The sequence below is a fragment of the Suncus etruscus genome, chromosome 4 (assembly GCF_024139225.1).
Source record: "Suncus etruscus isolate mSunEtr1 chromosome 4, mSunEtr1.pri.cur, whole genome shotgun sequence".
Classification (NCBI taxonomy): domain Eukaryota; kingdom Metazoa; phylum Chordata; class Mammalia; order Eulipotyphla; family Soricidae; genus Suncus; species Suncus etruscus.
The window spans coordinates 2114297-2136113 of record NC_064851.1 but is presented as its reverse complement, the minus strand read 5'-3'; the positions used below and the strand labels follow the sequence as shown (position 1 = coordinate 2136113).

General features: G+C 56.5%; 1 protein-coding gene across 1 annotated transcript; it reads left to right on the top strand.

Annotated features, from left to right (window-relative positions):
* The first annotated feature begins 1450 nt into the window (after nt 1-1450).
* ARHGAP8 (Rho GTPase activating protein 8) lies at nt 1451-16095 on the top strand. Its single transcript, XM_049771516.1, has 13 exons — nt 1451-2054; nt 7141-7239; nt 7375-7494; nt 7858-7945; nt 8405-8536; nt 8732-8818; nt 9327-9425; nt 9739-9849; nt 11652-11725; nt 12284-12361; nt 13355-13483; nt 13567-13670; nt 15766-16095. The coding sequence occupies exons 1-13, from the start codon at nt 1451-1453 to the stop codon at nt 16093-16095; spliced, it is 2055 nt and encodes a 684-aa protein (XP_049627473.1).
* The last annotated feature ends 5722 nt before the right edge of the window (nt 16096-21817 follow it).

Here is a 21817-nt window from a genome sequence, read left to right as displayed (position 1 = left end):
TCTTCCTGCTTTATGGCTTGTTCTCTACTAAAAGCAACCGGTGTGGGGTTTGTAGAAGTCTGTCACAGACACAGATCCTGAGACATTCCCCCTGGGGACTGAGGGGCCGGGAAATTGCCAGGCGAAGATTGGATTGGACCCGTTTCCTGATTCCCGAGTCCGAAGCCTCTTGCGCCCAGAGAATGTCAGTGTTTCTGTGTCTTGTCCCTTTCACCAGAGAAAAGCTGTATCTTCATTAAAAATAAATAAATAAATAAATGGGGCTGGAGAGATAGCATGGAGGTAGGGCCTTTGCCTTACATGCAGAAGGACGGTGGTTTGAATCTCGGCATCCCATAGGGTCCCCCAAGCCTGCCAGGAGAGATTTCTTAGTGTGAGCCAGGAGTAACCCCTGAGCGCTGCAGGGTGTGACCCAAAAACCAAAATAAATAAACCAATAAATAAATACCATTGATATTCCACAAAAGGGAAAGAGGGCAGATGAGAGTGACCTACAGCTGAAAGGGAAGGAGCCAGCCCCGTTCCAGAGCAACTAGAAGTGTTTTTGAGAAAAGGCAGGTTTGTTAGACCTGGGGAGGACCGGGTGCCTCACTCTGCCAGGCCCCCCCCCCCTTCCTTGAAAGACCCACTATGTTTGGAAAGATCTAGTTTTAGTTTTTGTTTCCTTCTTTTGAGCCACACTCCTGGCAGGGCTCCGGGTTTACTGGCCCTGCACACAGAGATCGCTCTACGCAGGCCTGGAGGGTGCTGGGGTTCGAACTTGGGTCAGCGGCCTGCAAGGCAAAAGCTCTACCAACTGTACTATGGCTCCAACCTGAAGGGAAACACTTGAGTGGAAAATGTCTTTTCCAGTCTCCTAGCTTGAGTGTACTGGAGTGTGCGCTGGGCCTATTTGCCCCTGGTGAGCACAAACCCAGATCATCCAGTATTGTCTGCCTCCAGGCACTCACTGACTTCTTCAGCAAACAGCAAACAGGAAGGGCTGCATTCCAAATGCTTGAGGGGGCAGGGGGCCTCCACCAGAAGGACAGACAGCAGGGCAGTAAGTAGGGGGTATGCAATGCTTGGGGTCCACCCGGGTTCCATCCCCTGCATTGCAAATCAAATGATCCCTCTGCCCCCACCCCACAGCTACAGGGGTGAGCTCTGAGCACAGAGCCAGCAGTGAGGACGAAGCAAGTGCTTTATTTATTTATTTATTTATTTATTTATTTATTTATTTATTTATTTATTTATTTATTTATTATTCATTTATTTAGGCTTCGGGTACTCCTGAGAGGGGCTCAGGAAGGAATCGGGGTTCTGAACTCAGCGATCAACTGAACAGCCCTGCAAAGGCAAACTGTCCTGCCCACCATACTCTCCTCCTGGCCCCCGGACACACTCTGAGAAGCTGTTGTCCAGCCGAGAGCAGGGGCGGAGTCTCCTCCGTGGCCACGCTCCCTCGTTCATGGGGACGAATCAGCGCTTTGGTCACGCCTCCATGAATGCCGGGGCGGAGTCTCCTCCGTGGCCACGCCCCTCTCCTCTTTCACGGAGACGAATCGGCGCTCTGGCCACGCCCCTCGGAATTCCCGGGGCGGGGTCTCCTCCGTGGCCACGCCCCTCCTCTTTCACGGAGACGAATCGGCGCTCTGGTCACGCCCCTAGGAATGCAGGGGCGGAGGTCTCCTCCGTGGCCACGCCCCTCTCCTCTTTCACGGAGACGAATCGGCGCTCTGGCCACGCCCCTAAGAATGCCAGGGCGGGGTCTCCTCCGTGGCCACGCCCCTCAGCAAACCGCGGAACCATCGCCCTGGACACGCCCTCCCGAGAGCTGGGCGGAGTCACTCTTATAGCCACGCCCTCAGCCCGCCACGGACGAATCAACTCCCTGACCACGCCCCTCAGCTTCCGCAGGGCGGAGTCGCAGCTCGGTATCGTCCAATCAGAGCCTCCAGAAGCAAGAGGGGCGGGGCCTGGGCGGGGCTACAAGAGCAAGCTGCAGGGCGGGCCCAGGTGTGCGCGGCGCGGGCGGCGGAGCCCAGGAGAGCGGCGTTGGGGCGACTGGTGCGGTAAGGCGGGAGTTTGGAGGCCGAGTTTGGGGGCTACGCCCCCCCCGGGGGATCCCTCCGGGCCCTTCCTTCTCTCCCTGCACCCCTTCTCTCCCTGCACCCCGCACCCCGTTCGTGCTCTGGCCCCCGATTTCCTGGCCCCCCTGGCAGGCTCCCTCCCTGGCCCCCCATTTTCTCCCCTGCCTTGTTGGGGCCGCCCCTCCCTGGTCCCCACTTTCTAGGAACCCCCAACCCGGATCTGGGGGCATCAGGTGAGCGATGCCAGACAGGCTGATTGGGATCATTCAACTCAGAGGTTGACCCCCCAAAATTAATGGTCCCCCCAAATTTCAGTCCCTGGACTCAGTGGGGTGCACACGCAGGTGATTTCTGCTGAGCCTTGCCCGGCCCTGGGAGGCCTTGTCGTGGGGCTCGGGCCCCAGAGGGCAGCCTGGGGGTGTCCCTGTGAGCCTTTCTTTGGCCAGGGTGGGGGGAAGGGGCTGGCCCCCCAGGGGTGCTCAAGCCCCTGACCCAAGATGGTGCCTAGCTAGTGGTGTCACAGGGCCGCAGGGCCTGGGATCTGGCTCTCCTCACCTCTCCTCAAACTCCAACTGACTGAGATTCAGGCCTGGTCTTGAGCACCACCCAAGGGCACTGCCAGGGGTGGATCTGGGGGGGGGGGCAAGAGGGTTCTGGGACCCCGGCTGAGCTCAGCTGGTGATCAGAAACCCCAAAATTGGCTTTCTGGATGGGGGGACGTGCGACTTGCGGCCTATCAGTAAGGCTTCCTGGAGGAGGGGCCCCACTGAGCAGGAAGCTGAGGGGAGGGTGGGGAGGACAGGACTGGACGGAGAGGTGGGGCCCTTCGGTCACTGTGACTCTGCTTGGTCACTGCAAAGCAGTGCTTTTCTATTATTTTCTGTCATGCCCCCAGAAAGAAGAAAACATTTTTGCGCGACTGTAAATAGTATCTTTATTTAAAAAAAAACTTTAACCTGCAAAACAAAAATATGTCAAATAATTTGAGCTGATTATTTAATCAGAGGTGATGTCTGGATTCATGGCTCCAATGAGCACGTTTTGCAATGCGTAGCCTTTCGAAGCGAGGTTGGAAGCAGGACACAGCGACTCTCAGCTCCAGAGACGAACAGAGACATAAACACGGGGCTTAGCTTGTTAGGACAGTCTTTGCGCGCCCCACTATTTGAGAAGCACCGCTGCAAAGAGACCTGGCGGCTGCTTCAGGCCCTGGAAACTGACTCCGCTGGACACGAGCCCAGGGTGTCTGCCCGGCCCAGTGGCCCCAGGGATAGGCTTAGCGAGGTTCGACTCGTGCATTTATTTCCCTGTTTGAACCCTCTTGTACTCCGGGGAAACTGAGGCTGTGGGGGAGAGAAAGACCTCAGCTTGGAGTCAGCTCTGCCCCCTCCACGCAATCAGGGCTCAGTTGCCGCCTCCTCTGATTCAGGGACCCAGGAGGGTCAGTGCACCCAGAGTCAGCCTGGCTAGTGGTCTGGTTTTGATGTTTGGGGGCAACGCCCAATGACATTCAGGCTCAGAGCTCAGAAATGACTCCTTGTGGTGCTCGGGGGACTCTATGGGATGCCCGGAATTGAACCCGGGTCAGCCAAGAACAATGCTAACACCTCACCCCTTGTGCTTTAGCTCCAGCCCTGCCCACGTTCTCTCTCCACTGTGAGGGTCCCAAGAGCTCTGAGGCGAATTATTTTTTAGACCCATTATTGAAGCCCCCCACTGATCCCTGATTAGGGAACAGAGCAGGCAGCAGTGCCCACTGGAGGCACCCCTGGGTCTTCTCCCCTTGAAGATGCCCCCTCAGCCCAGTCCCAGAACAGCGCCTCTGAGCTCCTGCCCCAGGACAGACTTTTGAGGGGTTTTGGGGTTTGGGGGGTCTTATTCGGCAGCGCTCAGGGATTGTCCCTGGGCTCTGCACTCAGAAATCACTCTTAGCCGGCTCAGGGGATCCTATGGGATGCTGGAGATCGAAACCGGTCACTGGCCACAAGACTTTTGAGTTTTTTGTTTTGGTTTGTTTTGGTGGGGGCTCACCTGACAGTGCTCCATGAAGTGGCCATGAAGTGTCCAGGCTCAAACCCAGGCCTCCTGCATGCCAAGCCTGTGCTCAGCCCTCCCAGCCTCTCCTGACCTCCCAGTGCCTTTTATCTGGAGGCTTCTGGAACGTTCCAGAGGCCAGGCTGGGTCCCCAGAAGTGAGACCTGGCCGATCACCTCCCAGTCTCTCTGAGAGGCGCCTCTTTCCTCAGCAGGGCCTCAGGAGCTGGCAGCTGTCCTGACCTTAGGGGGTCCCCCTAGGGTGGTGTCAGGATGAACAGTCGACACCCTCCTCCTCTGCCCCTGCTGCTGCCAGCCGGTCTGTGCCTTGGTTTCCCCACCTGGCTTGCACGGGCATTATGATTACAGGAGCACCAGTAGGGTGGCCCTGTGAAGTGCTCGCGTTGGTTGGCATCTGAGTCGCCTTTAGCCTTGAGGTGGGTCTGGAGTCCAGCCTCTGCCAGCCCTGTCCCCAGTCCAGTGCTGTGGGCTGGGCCTGTTCCAGCAGAGGGGCTGGGGGACTGAGGGGGTCTTCCTGGCAGTTGGAGCTGATCCTGCTGCCTCACCCTCGTGTCCTCAGGCTCCAATCACCTGCATTTCTAGAGCTGGGCCCATGTTTCTGGGTTTTTTGTGTGTATGTGTTTGGTTTTTTTTTTTTTTTTTTGGTTTTGGGTCACACTCAGTGTTACTCCTGGCTCTGTGCTCAGAAATCACTCCTGGCAAGCTCGGGGAACCATATGGGGTGCTGGAATTCGAACCACCGTCCATCCTGGATCGAACCACCGTCCATCCTGGATCATCTGTGTGCGAGGCAAATGCCCTACTGCTGTGCTATCTCTCTGGCCCATTTCTGGGTTTTGGAGTGCACCGCCTCCTATTGCCTCAGTTTACCCAGAGCTTCCCACTTCCTCTAACTCTACCCGATCACCCCCAAACCCCATCAGCTCACGCTTCTCTTCCTTCCTGGTTTTCCAGTTATTTCTGGGCACAGGACCCAGTTCTGCAAGGCAAATGTTCTCCTTGATTTGATTATGTTTTTGTGTTTTGGAATTTGGAGCTACACCTGGGGGCATTCAGGGCTTTCTCTTTTTTTATTTTTGTGGTTTTTGGGTCACACCCGGCAGTGCTCAGGGGTTATTCCTGGCTCCATGCTCAGAAATTGCTCCTGGCAGGCACAGGGACACCGGGATTCGAATCGATGACCTTCTGCATGAAAGGCAAACACCTTACCTCCATGCTATCTCTCCGGCCCCTAGAGCTTTCTCTTGGCTTTCTCTTGGCTCTAAGCTAAACTGCTCCTGGCAGGCCCAGGGGACCATACAGGATTCTGAGGATCGAACCCGGGTTCATTCTGGATCGGCAGAGAGCAAGGCAAACACCCCACTGTGCCCTCGCTCCGGCCCCAATAAGCAAAAGCTCTTAAGTTTCACCCCAACTCCAACTGGCACCTCTAGCATAGGGACATTTCCAGGCAAGTCCCTCCCCTTGTATGCACAGGAGCAATAGCCAGGACCCCCAGACCCCCAGATCCACATCAAAACACCCCGATTTCTGAGCAGAGCTGGCCATGCAGGCTCTGGTGCCTGGGCTCAGCTCTCTTGTTCTCTCTTACTCGCTCCTCTGTTCATCTCATCTCTCTCCCACAGCCACCCCCCCACCCCAGCACCCCTGGAATGAAATCTTGTACTAATTTGCCCAAGGTAAGTAGGTGTTAATTTGTAGCCACGCATTAGGGTAATTGCCAGGGACTCTAATTGTGTATTTTTATAGCAACAAACCTCTGGGCCTGGAGTTATAAATAGAAGCGTTGGGGGGGTCAGAAAGCTCGGGTGCCCACTCCCCCTCCCAACCGCGTCCCACCCCCGCTGCTTACAACTCCAAGAGTGCTCAGGGTGGGGGTTCTCGGGGCTGGGGTTCACCCCACAGCACGGCTGGGGACACACAGGGGTGGGAGGGATGGCCATCTCTGGTTCATTCTCACTGGCTCTCTGCACTTCCTGAGCAGTAGCTAGGGTGCCTTTGGGGCAGGTCTCTGTGAAAGGGGGGGTCTGTGGAAGAAGACCCACACACACTCCTAAGCCAGCCCCCGAATCTGCAGGCCTGGGGAGATGGAGGGTGGGTGTAGTATGCTCACACACACACAGCACAATGATGCTCAGGGAAAGAGTACTGTCCCTATAGGATCAAGCCCACGTCAGCTGCTCCCAAAGCAAAAAATTTCACAGGCAAATAAAAATAAAGACTTGGGGCCCAGAGAGATAGCACATCGGTGTTGCCTTGCAAGCAGCCAATCCATGACCTAAGGTGGTTGGTTCGAATCCCGGTGTCCCATAGGGTCCCCCGTGCCTGCCAGGAGCTATTTCTGAGCGGACAGCCAGGAGTAACCCCTGAGCACCGCAGGGTGTGGCCCAAAAACCAAAACAAAAAAAAACGATAGTGCTGTCTGACTTGTAACTCGCTTCTCTCTCCAGCCCTGGAGCCCTGGGGGAGGAGACTGGGAGCACTAGGGTGACCTTTCTCACTGGCACCCCTCAGGCCAGGCTGCTTGGCAGCTGCAGCAGCAGCCCTGGGTCCCCCAGAGCCCAGGCCAGCTCATATCTCCCTGCAGACTGAGTGAGTTGTCTTGGGCTGCGTCCAGGGTAGACGGTTGAGTTTCTCTCTCACTTTCACTTCAGGCAGGAGGGGGCTTCTGACTCAGTGTGGTAGATCGAAAGTCCCCAGTGCAGGGTGCCCCAATCCTGCCCCCATTGTCTGAGTGCCCCCCATCAGGAAGAGCTGGGTTTAGAGGTGGCACTGGGCCTCAGGTGCAGACACAGGAATCTTCGTTCTGGCCTCTGCCCTGAGTCAGAACCTGATCCTGCTGGCACTCCTGGGTTCCTGGGGGAGTGGGTGGGGTGTGAAACTGACTCCGCCCTGTGCCACCCAGTCCAAAGAGGTGATGCCTCTGGGCAGATGGCATCAGAACATGGTGGACGCAGTGACTGCCTCTTGGGAAACGTAGCCCCCATATTCCCATGTCTGTGCTTCTTCCACAGGGAATCAAGAAGGAATTGTTTGGACCCCAAAAGAGTGGCATCGGGGTGCCCCCACCTCCAGGATGTGGAAGCCAGAGCTGGAAGAGCCGCTTGGCGAAGGTACTGATGGGCACCGCCACAGGCTTTGCACTATTACCTCTTCCCCTTCACCCTGGGGGGGGAAAGGGGCGACTCAGGGACCGTCCAACACCTGCCCAGGACCCTCCTGCCCCTACCTCTGCCGGTCTGCCCTAGAGCCGTGGAAAGACGAGGAGGCAGCGGCAGCCGTGCCGGGCACGGAGCGGAGACCCTCAGCGCTGAGCACCGACCACCCATTCTCCGACGTGGCCAGACACGACATCCTACAGGTGGCAGGTGGGACCCAGCTTTAGGCCCATCCTTCACCAAGGGGCTCTTGTGGAATGAGCCCTACTCTTGCCTGTTATGTGGATGATCTGTGACGTGTGTCCCTTAGTTGAGTCATGTGATGGGGCTCAGGCATGTCCTGGCTCAGAGCTCCTGGCCATGCAGGAGACCCTCAGCTGGGGCTGGGAGCTGGGTCCCTGTGTGCAAACTGAGCCCACGTAATTCACAGCACGTGTCCTTCCCGTGGGGGCCTGTGGGTGCTCGAGACACCCCAGGCAGCGTGTGGTCCCTTGACAGGGCGAAGGGGGTGAGGTAGGGGCCACATTTGGCAGTGCAGACCTCCGGTGCAGCTCACTTGCTCTGCCCCCGCAGGGCACGACCGCTGGGGACGGCGTGTGGTCACCTTCAGCTGCTGCCGCCTGCCCCCCTGCCACCAGATTGACCACGGGCGCCTGCTGGAGTGAGGCTCAGCTCGCACACCTCTGCTTGTGTCCCTGATCACAACATCCCTCCCCAGCCGTGCCCTTCCCTAGCACCCCCACACCCCCCCCAGTGCCGGGTCCACTCCCCTGGATTTGCCAAGCACGTGGCCATGGTGCCCAGCTGTGTCCTCCTGGCCACCAGCTCCAGCTCAGGTGGCCGTGGGGCAGAAAGTTCGGCTGGGTCATTTCCTGCCTGGCCCCTGTGGCTGGGCCGTCAGTGATGAGACGCCTATAGAAGCATGGGTGCCCCAAGGGATAGCAGGGGGGTCCTCATAGCTGGGGAAGGGGCACAGCACTATGGGATGTGGGGACTCAGGCTATGTGACCCGAAAGGCCCAGCACCAGCCATGGGTTCCGGGGGGGCTTTGGGAATGGTGGACCCAGCCCCTCCAGTCCTGTAGGTTCCGTGAGCACAGTGGGGCCCCCATTTATCCCAGGTACCTGAAGCTCATCGTGGAGCAGCTGCAGGAGCCCGAGTATGTGCTAGTCTATTTTCACCATGGGCTGCGGCGCATCAACAGGCCGGCCCTACGCTGGCTGCAGGACGCCTACGGGGAGCTGGGCCGCCGGTCAGTGTGGGCTCCCAAACAGTGCTCAGCAGTCGGGGCTTGGCCCTCCCAGGGTGGGTCCTTAAGCCCCGCACACCTCAAGTCTGGTCTGGGCCACAGCTTTTGACCTGAGCTTGGGAGGCACTCGGGGCAAATGTGCCCCAACTCGCGATTTGCCCTGTCCCACATCTGACCGGCGTCCCCCTGCCCCTGCAGGCCCCGGAAGAGCCTGAAGAAGCTCTACGTTGTGCACCCCAGCAGCTTCCTCTCCGTCCTCTGGGGTGTCTTCCGGCCCCTTGTCAGGTGTGGGAGGCCCCAGGCACCCCCTCTTGCCCATTGGGGGTCCAGAGTGTGTCCAGGGCTTCAGTTCACAGTGAAGGAGGCCCCTTAGGGTCACAGGTCATGGGGGTTCTGGTGTGTGAGTGGGACAGATATGGGGGCTTTCTTTCTTGGGGGGTTCTTTATTTTTGGTTTTTGGGCCACATTTGGCAGTGCTCAGGGGTTACTCCTGGCTCTGTGCTTAGAAATTGCTCCTGGCAGGCTGTATGGGATGCTGCGGATTGAACCCGAGTTCGTCTTGGGTCGGTCACATGTAAGGCAAATGCCCTACTGCTGTGCTATCTCTCTGGCCCCTCTTGGGGGGGTTTCTTTTTGGGGGGTCTCCCGGCATGACCAAGGGGTCCTGGGGCTCTCCTGGCAGTTCTGGGCAGCTGGAGTGCAGCTCAGTTTAAGGGACAGGACATGGTGCCCATCACCTGGTCCCCAGTGGGTTCGTCCAGGTGCCAACCCTGTCAACTTTGCTTCCTGGCAGCCACAAGTTCGGGCGGAAGGTGGTGTACTGTAGGTCCCTGGAGGAGCTGTGGGTTCACCTCCCTGACGATCAGCTGCTGGTACCGCCTGAAGTCCGGCGGTGAGTGGCCCCAGACTTGAGTCCCACCCCCAGCCCTGCTATCGTGGCCAGCTCGGGGCGCTGGCACAGGGAGCAGGTGGTGAGGACGGCCAGGGCAGATGCTGAGTCCAGAGGGAAAGGCACTAGTGAGGACTGTCAGGGAGGGCTTCCAAAGGAGGTGACTCCTGGAGGGAGAGGCCAGGGTGGTCTGGACATTGGGGAGAGCCCTGAACCCTTCACTCACCGCCTTTCCTGCCTCATGATGGGGGTGTGTGGGTTGGGGGCAGGGGTCCGGGAGCTGCCCTCATGAGAGCTGGTCCCGCCATGTCCGCAGTTATGATGAGAGGATCCAAACCCTGCTCCAGGGCCGGCAGCCCCCTCTTGAGAGGACGCCGCCCCCGCGGCCACCCCTGCCCACCCAGCAGTTCGGAGTCAGCCTGCAGTAGTGAGTGGGGGGCCGTGGGGATGGGGCTGGGGTGTAGACACGGGCTCTGCAAGACACTGGGCTGTAAATGGATCTGGTCCCCTGCGTGATTCCTTATTTCTGGTTTTTTATTTGTTTGTTTTGGCTTTGACCCAGCAGTGCTCGGATTACTCCTGGCTCTGCATTCAGAAGTTGCCCCTGACAGGCTCGGTGGACCTTATGGGATGCCGGGAATCGAATCCTGGTCCCTCTCAAATCAGCCGTGTGCAAGGCAAATGCCCCACCATTGTGCTACCGCTCTCGCCTCCTATTTCTATTTTATTTTTGTTTTGGGGCCCTACCTGGTGGATCAGGGCTTACTCCTGGCTCTGTGCTCAGGAATCACTCCTGGTAACCCAGGTCAACTGTGGGCAAGGCAAACGCCCTCCCCACAGTGCTCTCACTCTGACCTTTCAACCTTGTTTTGGGGGCAAAGTTTATTCAGGAATTCAGCCCAACTTCCCCTGTGTGTCTCCTGTACCCCCAATACTCTCTTGCCTGGGTTTTATTTTTAATCTCTGAGCCCTCCTAGGAGTGCTCAGGCCTGGTGGAACTTGAGGCGAGCAGATGCCAGCGAGCAGAGGCAGGGTTTGCCGTGCTGGGACCAAGGTGCCTAAAACCTGCACAGCACGAGAGCCGCATCCCCCCACCCTGCCTTCTTCCTTCTTTTGTCTCACAGACTCCTACATATCCCTTAAAACCCTGCCCGAATCACACATGTCATATCCTGTGCAGCTGGAGCACTTTTCTGGGGCGAGCCAGCTTCTCTGTCTCTCCTGGGCTGCTCCCTCTCCTTTAAACCTTGGCTGCCTCGGCCCAGAGAGCAGCACGGCATTTGCCTTGCATGCAGCCTACGTGGGACAGTCTCAGGTTCATCCTGTAGTGTCCCCCAAACTTGCCAGGAGCGATTTCTTCTTTTTGTTTTGTTTTGTTTTTGTTTTTGGGTCACACCCGGCCGCACTCAGGGGTTACTCCTGGCTCTGTGCTCAGAAATCGCTCCTGACAGGCTGGGGAACCGTATGGGATGCCGGGATTAGAACCACCATCCTTCTGCATGGAAGACAAACACCTTACCTCCATGCTATCTCTCCAGCCCCCAGGAGTGATTTCTGAGTACAGATTTCTGAACCCCTGAGCACCACCGGTGTGGCAAAAAAAAAAAAAGTTAGAAAATGAAAAATAGGGGCCGGGTAGGTGGCGCTGGAGGTAAGGTGTCTGCCTTGCAAGCGCTAGCCAAGGAAGGACCGCGGTTCGATCCCCCGGCGTCCCATATGGTCCCCCCAAGCCAGGGGCGATTTCTGAGCACATAGCCAGGAGTAACCCCTGAGCGTCAAACGGGTGTGGCCCAAAAACCAAAAAAAAAAAAAAAAAAAAAAAAAGAAAATGAAAAATAGGGCCCAGAGAGATAGCACAGCGGCAAACAGCCGATCCAGGACCTAAGGTGGTTGGTTCGAATCCCGGTGTCCCATGTGGTCCCCCGTGCCTGCCAGGAGCTATTTCTGAGCAGATAGCCAGGAGTAACCCCTGAGCACTGCCTGGTGTGGCCCAAAATCCAAAAAAAAAAAAAAAGAGAGAAATAGGGGCTGGAGAGATAGTATGGAGGTAAGGCCTTTCATGAATCCTGGCATCCCATATGGTCCCCTGTGTCTGCCAGGGGCGATTTCTGAGCATAGAGGCAGAAGTAACCCCTGAGCGCTGCCGGGTGTGACCCAAAAACCAAACAAACAAACAAACAAAAAAAAAGAAAATGAAAAATAAATCTTTGCTGTCTCTTCTCTCCTCAGTCTCAGAGACAAAAACCCAGGTGAGGTTATCCCTCTGGTGCTGAGGTCCACAGTTACGTACCTGAGAGAGAAAGGTGAGGGAGAGCCGGCCCAGCCCTGGGGGTGTGAGGAGGGGCGTGCAGAGGCCCAAGGGCCAGGGTGGGGAACTGGCTCCAACTGCCTGGGTTTGGTTCCTGGTTCTGTGGTGGGACCTTGGGCCAGGAGTCAACCCTGAATTCATTTGGAATCACAATCCCTTTGCAACTAGTGGCTAGTATCCCTCCCAGGTCAGCTAACCATCAGGACACCAGGGACTTGTGCGGGGTCCCCTGGCTGCTGGGCCCTGGGAGCCAGCAGCTGTGTCTTGACTTTGTACATAAGGATGGAAGAGGCTGAGCACTTTCTTCATAGTCATAGCAGGCAGGAGGCAGGGCTGGGCAGGCTGGTCTGTGAGTCCCTTTCTGGGGTCACAACAATGGGAGAGCAGGTGGTACTGAGTCTAGGGGAGAGTATTTGGGGGGAAAGAGAGGAAGGAAGCGGGTGAGGAAACCAGGCTGGAGCACAGAGAAACAGAGTCCCAGTCAGGAGCCCCAGAACATTCCAGAAGCACTTGGTACAGCCACGAGTGCCCAGAGGTCTCTCCCTTCCCGCAGGGCTCCGCAGTGAGGGCCTATTCCGGAGACCGGCCAATGCCCAGACGGTGGTTGAGATCCAGCGACTCTACAACCAGGGTGAGTGGGGCCCCTGGATGTGGGGTGTTGGGTGTGACCCCAAACAGCATTGGGCCCCAGGTAGGGTCTGTTACAGGCCATGTATGCCTGGTTAAAGGTGCCAACAATGCAATACTTTGCTAACTTCTGTGTGGGTATTTAAGTGCATTGTTCTCACTCTATTTTGTTTTATTATTTTTGTATGGGGGCCACACCCAACAGTGCTCAGGAGTTATTCCTGGCTCTGTGCTCAGAAATCATTCCTGGCAGGTTCAGGGGATTCAATGGGATGCCGGTGATCAAAACCGGGTCAGCCATATGCAAGGCAAATGCCCTCCCTGCTGTGCCATCGCTTTGGCCCTTCTATTTTTTTAATTTGCTTTATTTGGGTTGGCACACCTGGCAGTGCTCAGGGCTGACTCCTGGCTCTGTGCTCAGGAATCACTCCTGGTAGTGCTCAGGGGGACCCTACGAGGTGCCAGGGATCAAACCCGGGCTAGCTGATTACAAGACAGATGTCCTCCCTGTTATTCCCTCTATCCCGGTCCCTTTCACTCTGCTCTGTTTTCAGTGCTCAGGACTTACTCCTGGCTCTGCTCTCAGGGATCCTTTGCCAAGTCTGGCCTGAGCAAGGCCACCTCCCCAACTGCCCCTTATCATCATCATTGCTGTGTTTGGTTTTCTTTCCTCCCCATAAGGGGAACCGAACCCAGAGCCACACACCCTGGCTGGTGCCCCATGGCCGAGCTCCCTTCGGCCCCATCTTCTTGAGTGTCCCTGATCTCTTCCTGGGCTGTCCCTTACCTGACTATGTGTGTCACAGGCTGTGGGATTGCGTGAAGCTCCTGCAGTGACAGCATCCACTGGCATCTATGGTGGGGGAACCCTGTTTCCAGGCGTGGGAGCATCACCCCACGACGCTCCTCCTACCTGGGGCCCGAGGCTGGCCTGGGTGGAGCCTGCCGGACAGTGGGGGTCACGTGGGTGATACCCCGACTCCCCCTGTCCGAGCAGGGAAGCCAGTGGACTTTGCTGCCTACGAGGACGTGCACGTGGCTGCCGTGGTCCTCAAGACCTTCCTCCGAGAGCTGCCTGAGCCGCTGCTGCCCCCTGAGGCCTGCGAGCAGATTCTTGGCCTCACTGGTGGGTGCGGGACCGTGCGTTTCTCCCCCGCCTGCGCCCCCAGACCCCGGCAGGACTCAGGAGGGGCCGTGCTGTCCCCGCAGGGGTGGAGAACAGCCTGCGGGTGACGCGCTGTCGCCAGATTGTGCAGAGCCTCCCGGGACACAGCTCCGCCGTCCTCAGCTACCTCATGGGCTTCCTGCATGCGGTGAGTAGCCGCTGGGCCTGGCGCTTGCTGGCCACAGGATCACACTTCCTGGTCCTACGTTCATAATTCCTTGTCCCAGGTCCACTCTTCCTGGCCACAGGATCTGATTTCCTGGCCCTGGGATCACATTTCCTGCTGCCAGAATTACACTTCCTATCCCTAAAGCCACATTTCCTGTCTCTGGAATCACATTTCCTATCCCCAGAATCACACTTCTTGGCCTTGGGACATTTCCTGGCTCTGGGGCTTTATTAGACCCTGGGGGGGGGGCAATAAGTGCTGAGAGCCACCCTGCTGCTGGCATGTCCTTCTGCCCCCCCACCCTGTTCATCCCCAGGCCAGACTCGGGGCCCACACAGCAGGCACATCCAACATTGGAACATCCTGGGGCTGCCCTGATCAGGGGCTCCCATGAAGGGTGGGGCAGACGGAGCACATGATTTCATGGGGGAACTATGCTCCCTTTGGGGATTTCCCCGTGGGAAGTGAATTCTGGCTCCAATTGGCCCCTGGTGTTCTTGGGCCATGCTCCCGCCCAGCCCCTGAGGGATGCTCCTGCCTCCTCAAGTTTCAGGGTCCCCAAGTGTCCCCTGTCCTCCCCAGCCTTTGACCTTTTTATATTTCAATCCCTCCCCCCCACTATAGATTTTCCTTTTTTTATTTTAACGAGAAGAGTCCATGATGGTGATGGTGGTGGTTTTGGGGTCACACCCTGCGGTGCTCAGGGCTTCCTTGTGGCTCTGCCCTCAGGATCCACTCCTGGCAGGTTCGGGAGATCCTGTTGAGTGCCAAGGATCGAACCTGGTTGGCCCTGCACAAGGCAGGCACCCTCCCCCGCTGTGCCATTGCTCCAGGATAGAGTACTTTCAAATTTTTCATTTCTTAAGGTTTGGGGGCCTGAGCCGGCAGTGCTCAGGGTATGCTCCGGGGACGGAACCCTGGCCTCCTGCTGTGCAGAGAGAGCCTGTCTCAGCCCATGAGCTCTTGCTGGTGTGCAAATCGCCCACTTTTCTCTCAGAAGGACATTCAGGCCAGTACTTAGGGGGGCCCCTAGATCATTCAGGAAGTTCTCACTCGAAACCCTCACTGACCCCCGCAAAGTCCCTTTTTCCAGTCTCAGACCCCAGTGGGGGCCTGTTCTGTGTGGCTGCCCAGGTCCCACCCAGGCCCAGAAGTCCCAGGACTGTGGATCTGAGTTGGTTCCGAGACGCTCAGTGGCCTGAAGGTGCCTAGTGAGTGCAGGTGTGAAGGGGCAGGTGTTTTTGCCGCTGCTGGGGTCTCCAGGGGGTCAGCAGATGCTGGCCGGGTACGTGAGGCAGGGACAGCAGCCTGACAACACAGAGCCTGGGCGATTCTCCAATGGTCGCCGGATCTGGGGTGGCTGGGGGTCTCTCTGCCCCTTGCTCTGTTTCATCCCTGCCTCAGTGCCTCAGAGGTCCTGCTACATCCAGTCCATCCGTCCCTGCTGTCGGGGACACCAGCCGTCGAGGCCCCCATCCTTGGCTGCTCAGGGGAACTTGGGCCTCTGTTTCCCTCTGGGAAATGGGAGTGATGAGCCCATACTTGGGGCTTGCTCTCACCAAAGTATCGAAACTCAGAACTCTAGTGAAGACAGCTACTGGGGCTGGTACACTACCAACCCAGGTTCGATCCCTGGCATCCCATAGGGTCCAAAGAGCACTGCCAGGAGTGATTCCTGAGCGCAGAGCCAGAAGTAGCCCTTGAGCATGGCCAGGTGCAGCATCTCCCCAAAATAAACAAATGCCCAGGCACTGTTAGGGCATCCAGGCCAAGCTCTTCCTCTCAAAAGTTTTGGAGAAGGGACTGGAGAGATAGCGTAGCAGTAGGGTGTTTGCCTTGCACACAACTGACCCGGGAGGACCCGGGTTCGATTACCACCATCCCATATGGACCCCTGAGCCTGTCAGGAACAATTTCTGAGTGCAGAGCCAGGAGTATCCCTGAGCACCATCCAAAAAAACAAGCCAACAAAAACGTTTTGGGAAATAGATCTGGCAAAGGTCAGGGTGGTCCAGAACTGGGCGGGTGACTGTCCCCTGGCCGAGTGTCTAGTCACGGTCTGTCACCACCCCAGGTGTCCCGGGAAAGTTTGTTCAACAAGAGCAGCAGCTCCAGCTTGGCCTGCGCCTTTGGACGGGACATCTTATGGCCGTCGCAGGGCTTGTCCTCGCCTGGAGACCTGGTGCCCCTGAGCCTCTTTGTGGAGCTGCTGATTGAATACTACGAGAAGATCTTCAGCGACCCCAGGGCAAGCGGGGAGGCCTCAGGGATGCCTGTCCCTGGAGGCTTCGCCCAAGACGGGCACTCCGCTGGCCACCCCGAGCCCACCGTGGCCCCGCCGCCACGTCCCCCACGCCCCCCGCTGCCGCTGGTGGCCGGGAGACTCATGCGGACTCTTCAATAAATGACCTTCCCTTCCCCACGTGTGGTACCTGTTCTGAGCCTTGCTGCACCCCCAAGCCCCACTGAACCCGAGATTCCAACTTGGAGGAGGAGTACCCAGGCTGGGAGGGTTGTGGCCTGACCAGCCTGCACCAGCCTGCAGGGCCTGTTTGCTGCTCTGGGGCTGCCTCATACCCTGCTCCGTGGCCCAACCAGGCTCCTGGCCAAGGAGGAGACTACAGAGAGGTCCCCAAATCCCCATAAGCCCAGATTTGCCCTTGTAGGCCAAGCTCAGCCTTCCCAGTGTTGGGGTGAGATGGGGTGCTGCCATAGGTTGAGGGGCTTCAACTACACTGTCGAGTGGGGTCACTTCTCTGACCCCCCCCTACTTTGCCCCATTGCTGGGGTACATAGGAACCACTTCTACAAGTAGAATGGGGATTTGGGGGAGCCACAGATCTGCACCCATGTCTTGAGGAGTCCCAGCTCTTGGCCTTTTGTTTTGAGGTTTGGAGGCACCTGGACCATTTGAATCCTGCTATGCTCAGGGGCAACTCCAGATTCTGTGCTCAAGGTGTCCCCTGATGGTGGCAGCCAGTGCAATGACCTGGGGCCAGAGGAGACGTGTCCTCAGCTCTCTGGGCACTGGTGCTTTGTGCAAACCCCCAGGCCCTGGCTGAGACGCACCCCTGGGCAGTAGGTGGTAAGTGGAGGTCTGAGAACAGGCATCCCTCATCTCAGGCATGGTCTGGGAGGCTGCAAGTGAAGGTTCAGCTTCGAGGGCTACACATGATGCTGGATCTGGGCATCAGACCCCCCAGCGTCTTTTGGTGCAGCCCTGGAGACCCCTGAACATCCCCCCTTGGGAGTTGGAAGGACTCCGGCAACATGAGGTCTAGGCAGAACAGCGGCCTTGGTTGGCTGAGTATAGCCTGGAGGGTCCCTGAGCCTCCCTCCTCAGCGCCCCACTCTCCAAAAGAGATAAATGAGGTTTGGTTCCCTCCAGCCCCTCCCGACTCCTTTGGGGCCTTTGTGCCCTCAGAAGAGACATTGCCCCAGCTGCCTCTGGGGATGCTGTTCATTCACCTGCCCTGCCCCTCGAGCTGGGACACCTGCCAAGTACAGATCATCCCCAAGTTGGGGTGTTTCTATCCCATGGATCTGAGCAACATTTTCTGGAACCTTCTGTCGAACCATATGGGGTGCAAGGAATTGAACCCAGGTCAGCCACAGGCAAGGCAGTACTATCACTTGCCCCCCCCCATCTGTTTTTTGGGCCACACCCAGTGACACTCAGTGGTTAATCCTGGCTCTGTGCTCAGAAATTGCTCCTGGCTTGGGGGACCATATGGGACATCAGGGATAGAACCAAGGTCTGTCCCAGCCTAGCGTGCACGAGGCAGACGCCTTACCGCTTGCACCACCGCTCCGGCCTCAGGAATTACTGTTGGCTCTGCGCTCCGAAATCACTCCAAGCAGACTCGGGGGACTATGTGGGATGGGGATCGAACCCAGGTCTGTCCTGGGTTGGCTGCATGCAAGGCAAATACCCTCCAGCCCTAGCCAAACTGGCCTCCCACTCAGGCCAGAGTGATAGCCAACCAGTTTCTTTGCACACTGCAGACCCAGGTTTGATCCCTGACATCCCACATGGTCCCCTGAGCCTGCCAGGAGCGATTTTGGAGCTCAGAGCCAGGAGTAACCCCTGAACACTGCCATGTGTGGCCCAAAATCCAAACTAAATAAAATAATTCAGAATTGGCCCTAACTGACCTCTCACTTGATTGCCAGGGTGGGGGTGGACGGGACCAAAAGGGACAGCGGTGACTCCCTTCGAGGACGACGAGTCTCCATCCAAGCTCCTGCATCATGTAGAAAGATGACAGTGCTGCCATAATAACAATAAACATTTCCCACTTTGGAGCTCCAGAGGTGGTGTGGCTGGAATCGCTCCTCTGGCAGGACACCTAGCCGGTCCCCTGCCCCGCAATCGGCGCCTCGTTTCCTTGTCACTCCCACGTCCCAGAGTCCCACCTCCATGCCACTGTGTGGGACGCGCACAGGGCCACGTTTCAGCTTGAAGATGAGGACCCTGGGGTCTCCACTGGCAGGACCCGATGTGCCGATAAATCGTTCGCCCTGGCAGAGATGCCCATGGTTCCGAGGGCCCCGAGAGCAGGCCCATTGCCTAGAACTTGCTGCTGACAACTACAATGCAATACTGAATTGTGTCCAAAGCTTCAAAGTTGGAAGTGGGGCTGGTCAGAAAAGTACTAGCTTTTTTGTTTTTGTTTTAATTTATTTATATCTCCTAGATAGGGGGTTCTGCCTTTTTCATAGAACCTTAAAACATGAATCATTTTGTTCTGCCTCTTTTTTGTTGTTTGTTTTTGTTTTTGGACCACACCCAGCAGTGCTCAAGGGTTACTCCTGGGTCTGTGCTCAGAAATCACTCCTGGCAAGCTAGAGGACCCTATGGGATGCCGGGGATTGAACTTGCATCCGTCCTGGGTCAGCCACAAGCAAGGCAAACGCCCTACAGCTGTGCTACCACTCTGGCCCCCTGCCTCATATTTCTATGTCTTCCTACAAATTGAGGAAAAAGGAAAAAAAAAAATAAAGTGGATGGGATCCAAGGACCAAGTGGTCTCAGGAGCATTAAGTGGGAGTAAAAAAAAAAAAAAAAAAAGGTCAGATCTAAATACCGGAGTCAAAGTCAACAAGAAAATCAGAGAGGGGCCCGTGAGGTGGCGCTACAGGTAAGGTGTCTGCCTTGCAAGCGCTAGCCAAGAAAGGACTGAGGTTCGATCCCCCGGCTTCCCATATGGTCCCCCCAAGCCAGGGGCAATTTCTGAGTGCTTAGCCAGGAGTAAGCCCTGAGCATCAATCGGGTGTGGCCCAAAAATCCAAAAAAAAAAAAAAAAAAAAAAAAAAAGAAAAGAAAAAGAAAAGAAAAGAAAATCAGAGACCCAAACTACAAGCTAAACACAAAATGGACCTGTTACAGAACAGTGGCGGAGGGAGGTCCACACGGGTGGTGGGAATGGCCCTAATTCACTGTCACTAAATGCCTGAAATGTAACTATGAAATATTTGTAATTCACGGTAGTCTCAATTAAAAAATAAAATAAATAAAGGGCCAGGCTGGTAGCTTTGAGGGAGCCAGGATTGGGGGCACCTCACTTTGGAGGTGAGCATTTCACACACCCTCATGCTTGGAAACGGAGTTCTCAGTCAAGCTGGGCTTGTTTCTCTCGTCCCAAGCTAGGCAGGCACACAACTCAGCTAAGTAGGTCCTGTGTAACAGGCCAGGACCCTTGTTTCTCAGAAGCCTGCTTCGTGCTAGGCTGAGCTGATTCCAGCAGGGGAGAGTAACAGGGCTGGCTATTCTGGGAAAGCTGAAGCAAACTGGGCCTGAGGATAGTGAGGGGTGAAGATGTTTGCTTTGCTCTCAGCAGACCCCGGATCTGGTCCCCCACCAAGTCCCACCGTGGATGATCATGTGGCCCAAAATCCAGAATTGGGGCCTGAGAGCTAGAATAGGGTTAAGGCACTTGCTTTGCACGTGTTGACCGCAGTCCATATCCCCAGCACCGTGTAGGGTCTTCAGAGCACTACCAGGGGCCACTCCTGAGCACAGAGGTAGCAGTCAGGAGCACCATTAGATGTGACCTTAAACTGCACCCCCAAATGAACCCAAAACAAACCAATACTGAACAAGAACACAAGTTAAAACTCAGGGCCGGAGGGATAGCACGATAGTGTTTGCCTTGCACACAGCCAGGACAGATGGTTCGAATCCCGGCATCCCATATGGTCCCCCGAGCCTGCCAGTAGCCATTTCTGAGTGCAGAGCCAGGAGTAACAACAACATTAAAGGCAGAAAGATTTTATTTAAAAGGAAAATGAGGAGCCAGAGCAGTGGTGCAAGGTGTAAGGCTCCTGCTTTGCCCACCGCGCTAGCCTAGAACGAACCGCGGTTCAATCTCCCGGCGTCCCATAGGGTCCTCCCAAGCCAGGAGCGATTTCTGAGCGCATAGCCAGGAGTAACCCTTGAGCGTCACCAGGTGTGGCCCAAAAACCAAAATAAATAAATAAATAAATAAATAAATAAATAAAGGAAAACGAAGGGTTGGAGCAACAGCACAGCAGGGAGGGCGTTTGCCTTGCATGCGGGTCAATCTAGGTTCGATCCCAGCATCCCACATGGTCCCCTGAACCTGCCACGAGTGATTCCTGAGCACAGAGCCAGGAGGAACCCCTGAGCACCGCTGGGTGTGACCCCAAACCCAGAAACAAACAAATAAATAAATGCAAAATGAAGGGGCCAGAATGACAGGTAGTACAGCAGGGAGGATGCTTGCCTTGCACAAAGCATCCCGATGGTCCCCTCTGAGCACTGAGCACCTCCGAGTGTGGCACTAAAAATTAAAAAAAAAAAAAAAAAAAAGGAAAAAGATTTGAATTCTGAGCCCACTCAGGACTGTGAGCTGAGATGCCCCTGGGGGCCACCAGGAGGCGTTGGTTCCCCAGGTGGAGTCTTCGCAGGAGCCGTTCCCGAAGGGGTGTCCCAGATTCCACAGTGGAGCCTGGAGGTTGGGGAGGGGCAGACACAGAGCAGGGGGACGGCCATGGGAAGGGGAGAGACTACCCTGGGGCTAGTGGGAGCCAGGCAGTGGTGGATCACAGGGCTCAGGGCATTCAAGGGACTGAAAGAGCCCCCTCGGGGCACCAGATCTGCAGCCCCAGGGCCAGTGGAGGCCCCTCCCAATGAGGATGTACACCCCACTTCGGACACAGCTGATGGTCCAGTGTCTGGAGTTGGGACTCAGCTCCGGGGTGCCCTGGGGTGCTCTGGGATCGGGGCAGGTGTGTCACAGGGCCACCTCCCAGCTCTGTTTCTCTCTCTATGTATCTCTGTCTCTGCGCCTCTCTCTCTCTCTCTCTCTCTCTCTCTCTCTCTCTCTCTCTCTCTCTCTCTCTCTCTCTCCCTCTCTCTCTCTCTCACACACACACACACACACACACACACACACACACACACACACACACACACACACACACACACACACGGTCCCCAGCCACCTCCCTCTGCCCAGCCGCCCCACTGAAGGCAGGACATGAGGCACCCGCCTGAAACCATCCATGAGTTTAATCGGGTCAAACTACAGCAAAGACAGACACTTTCTCTACCTCACTAGCCGCCGGCCAGCCCGTCTCTGCCGGAACCGGGGACCGGCCGAGGAGGAACCGAGGAAGAAACAAACGGAAAAGGGGAAACGGAGTCTCTCTGGGGGAGTGGCTGCCCCTCCTGGGCTCACCCCCATGGAACCTCCGCAACATGAACAGAGAAAAAGCAAAAAGGAACTGAGTCTGTCAGAGAAGGAAAGACAGACTGACAGAAAAACGGACCCGAGGACTCAGACGCTTTCTGCTCCCCAGTAAAAGAATAAAAAAAAAATCTCCTTCAGCCCCGGGTCAGGTGTATGAAAAATAGATCTGTATGTGCAGCACAGTTTATCCCGGCTGGCCCGCCTCCTCCCTCTGACGTGTGTGTGTGTGTGTGTGTGTGTGTGTGTGTGTGTGTGTGTGTGTGTGTGTGTGAGAGAGAGAGAGAGAGAGAGAGAGAGAGAGAGAGAGAGAGAGAGAGAGAGAGAGAGAGAGAGAGAGAGCAGGGCCTCCGCCCTCTGACCTGTTTGTGTAGGAGGAAGCAGGACCCGCCACAAATGTGTGTTCCATGTGAT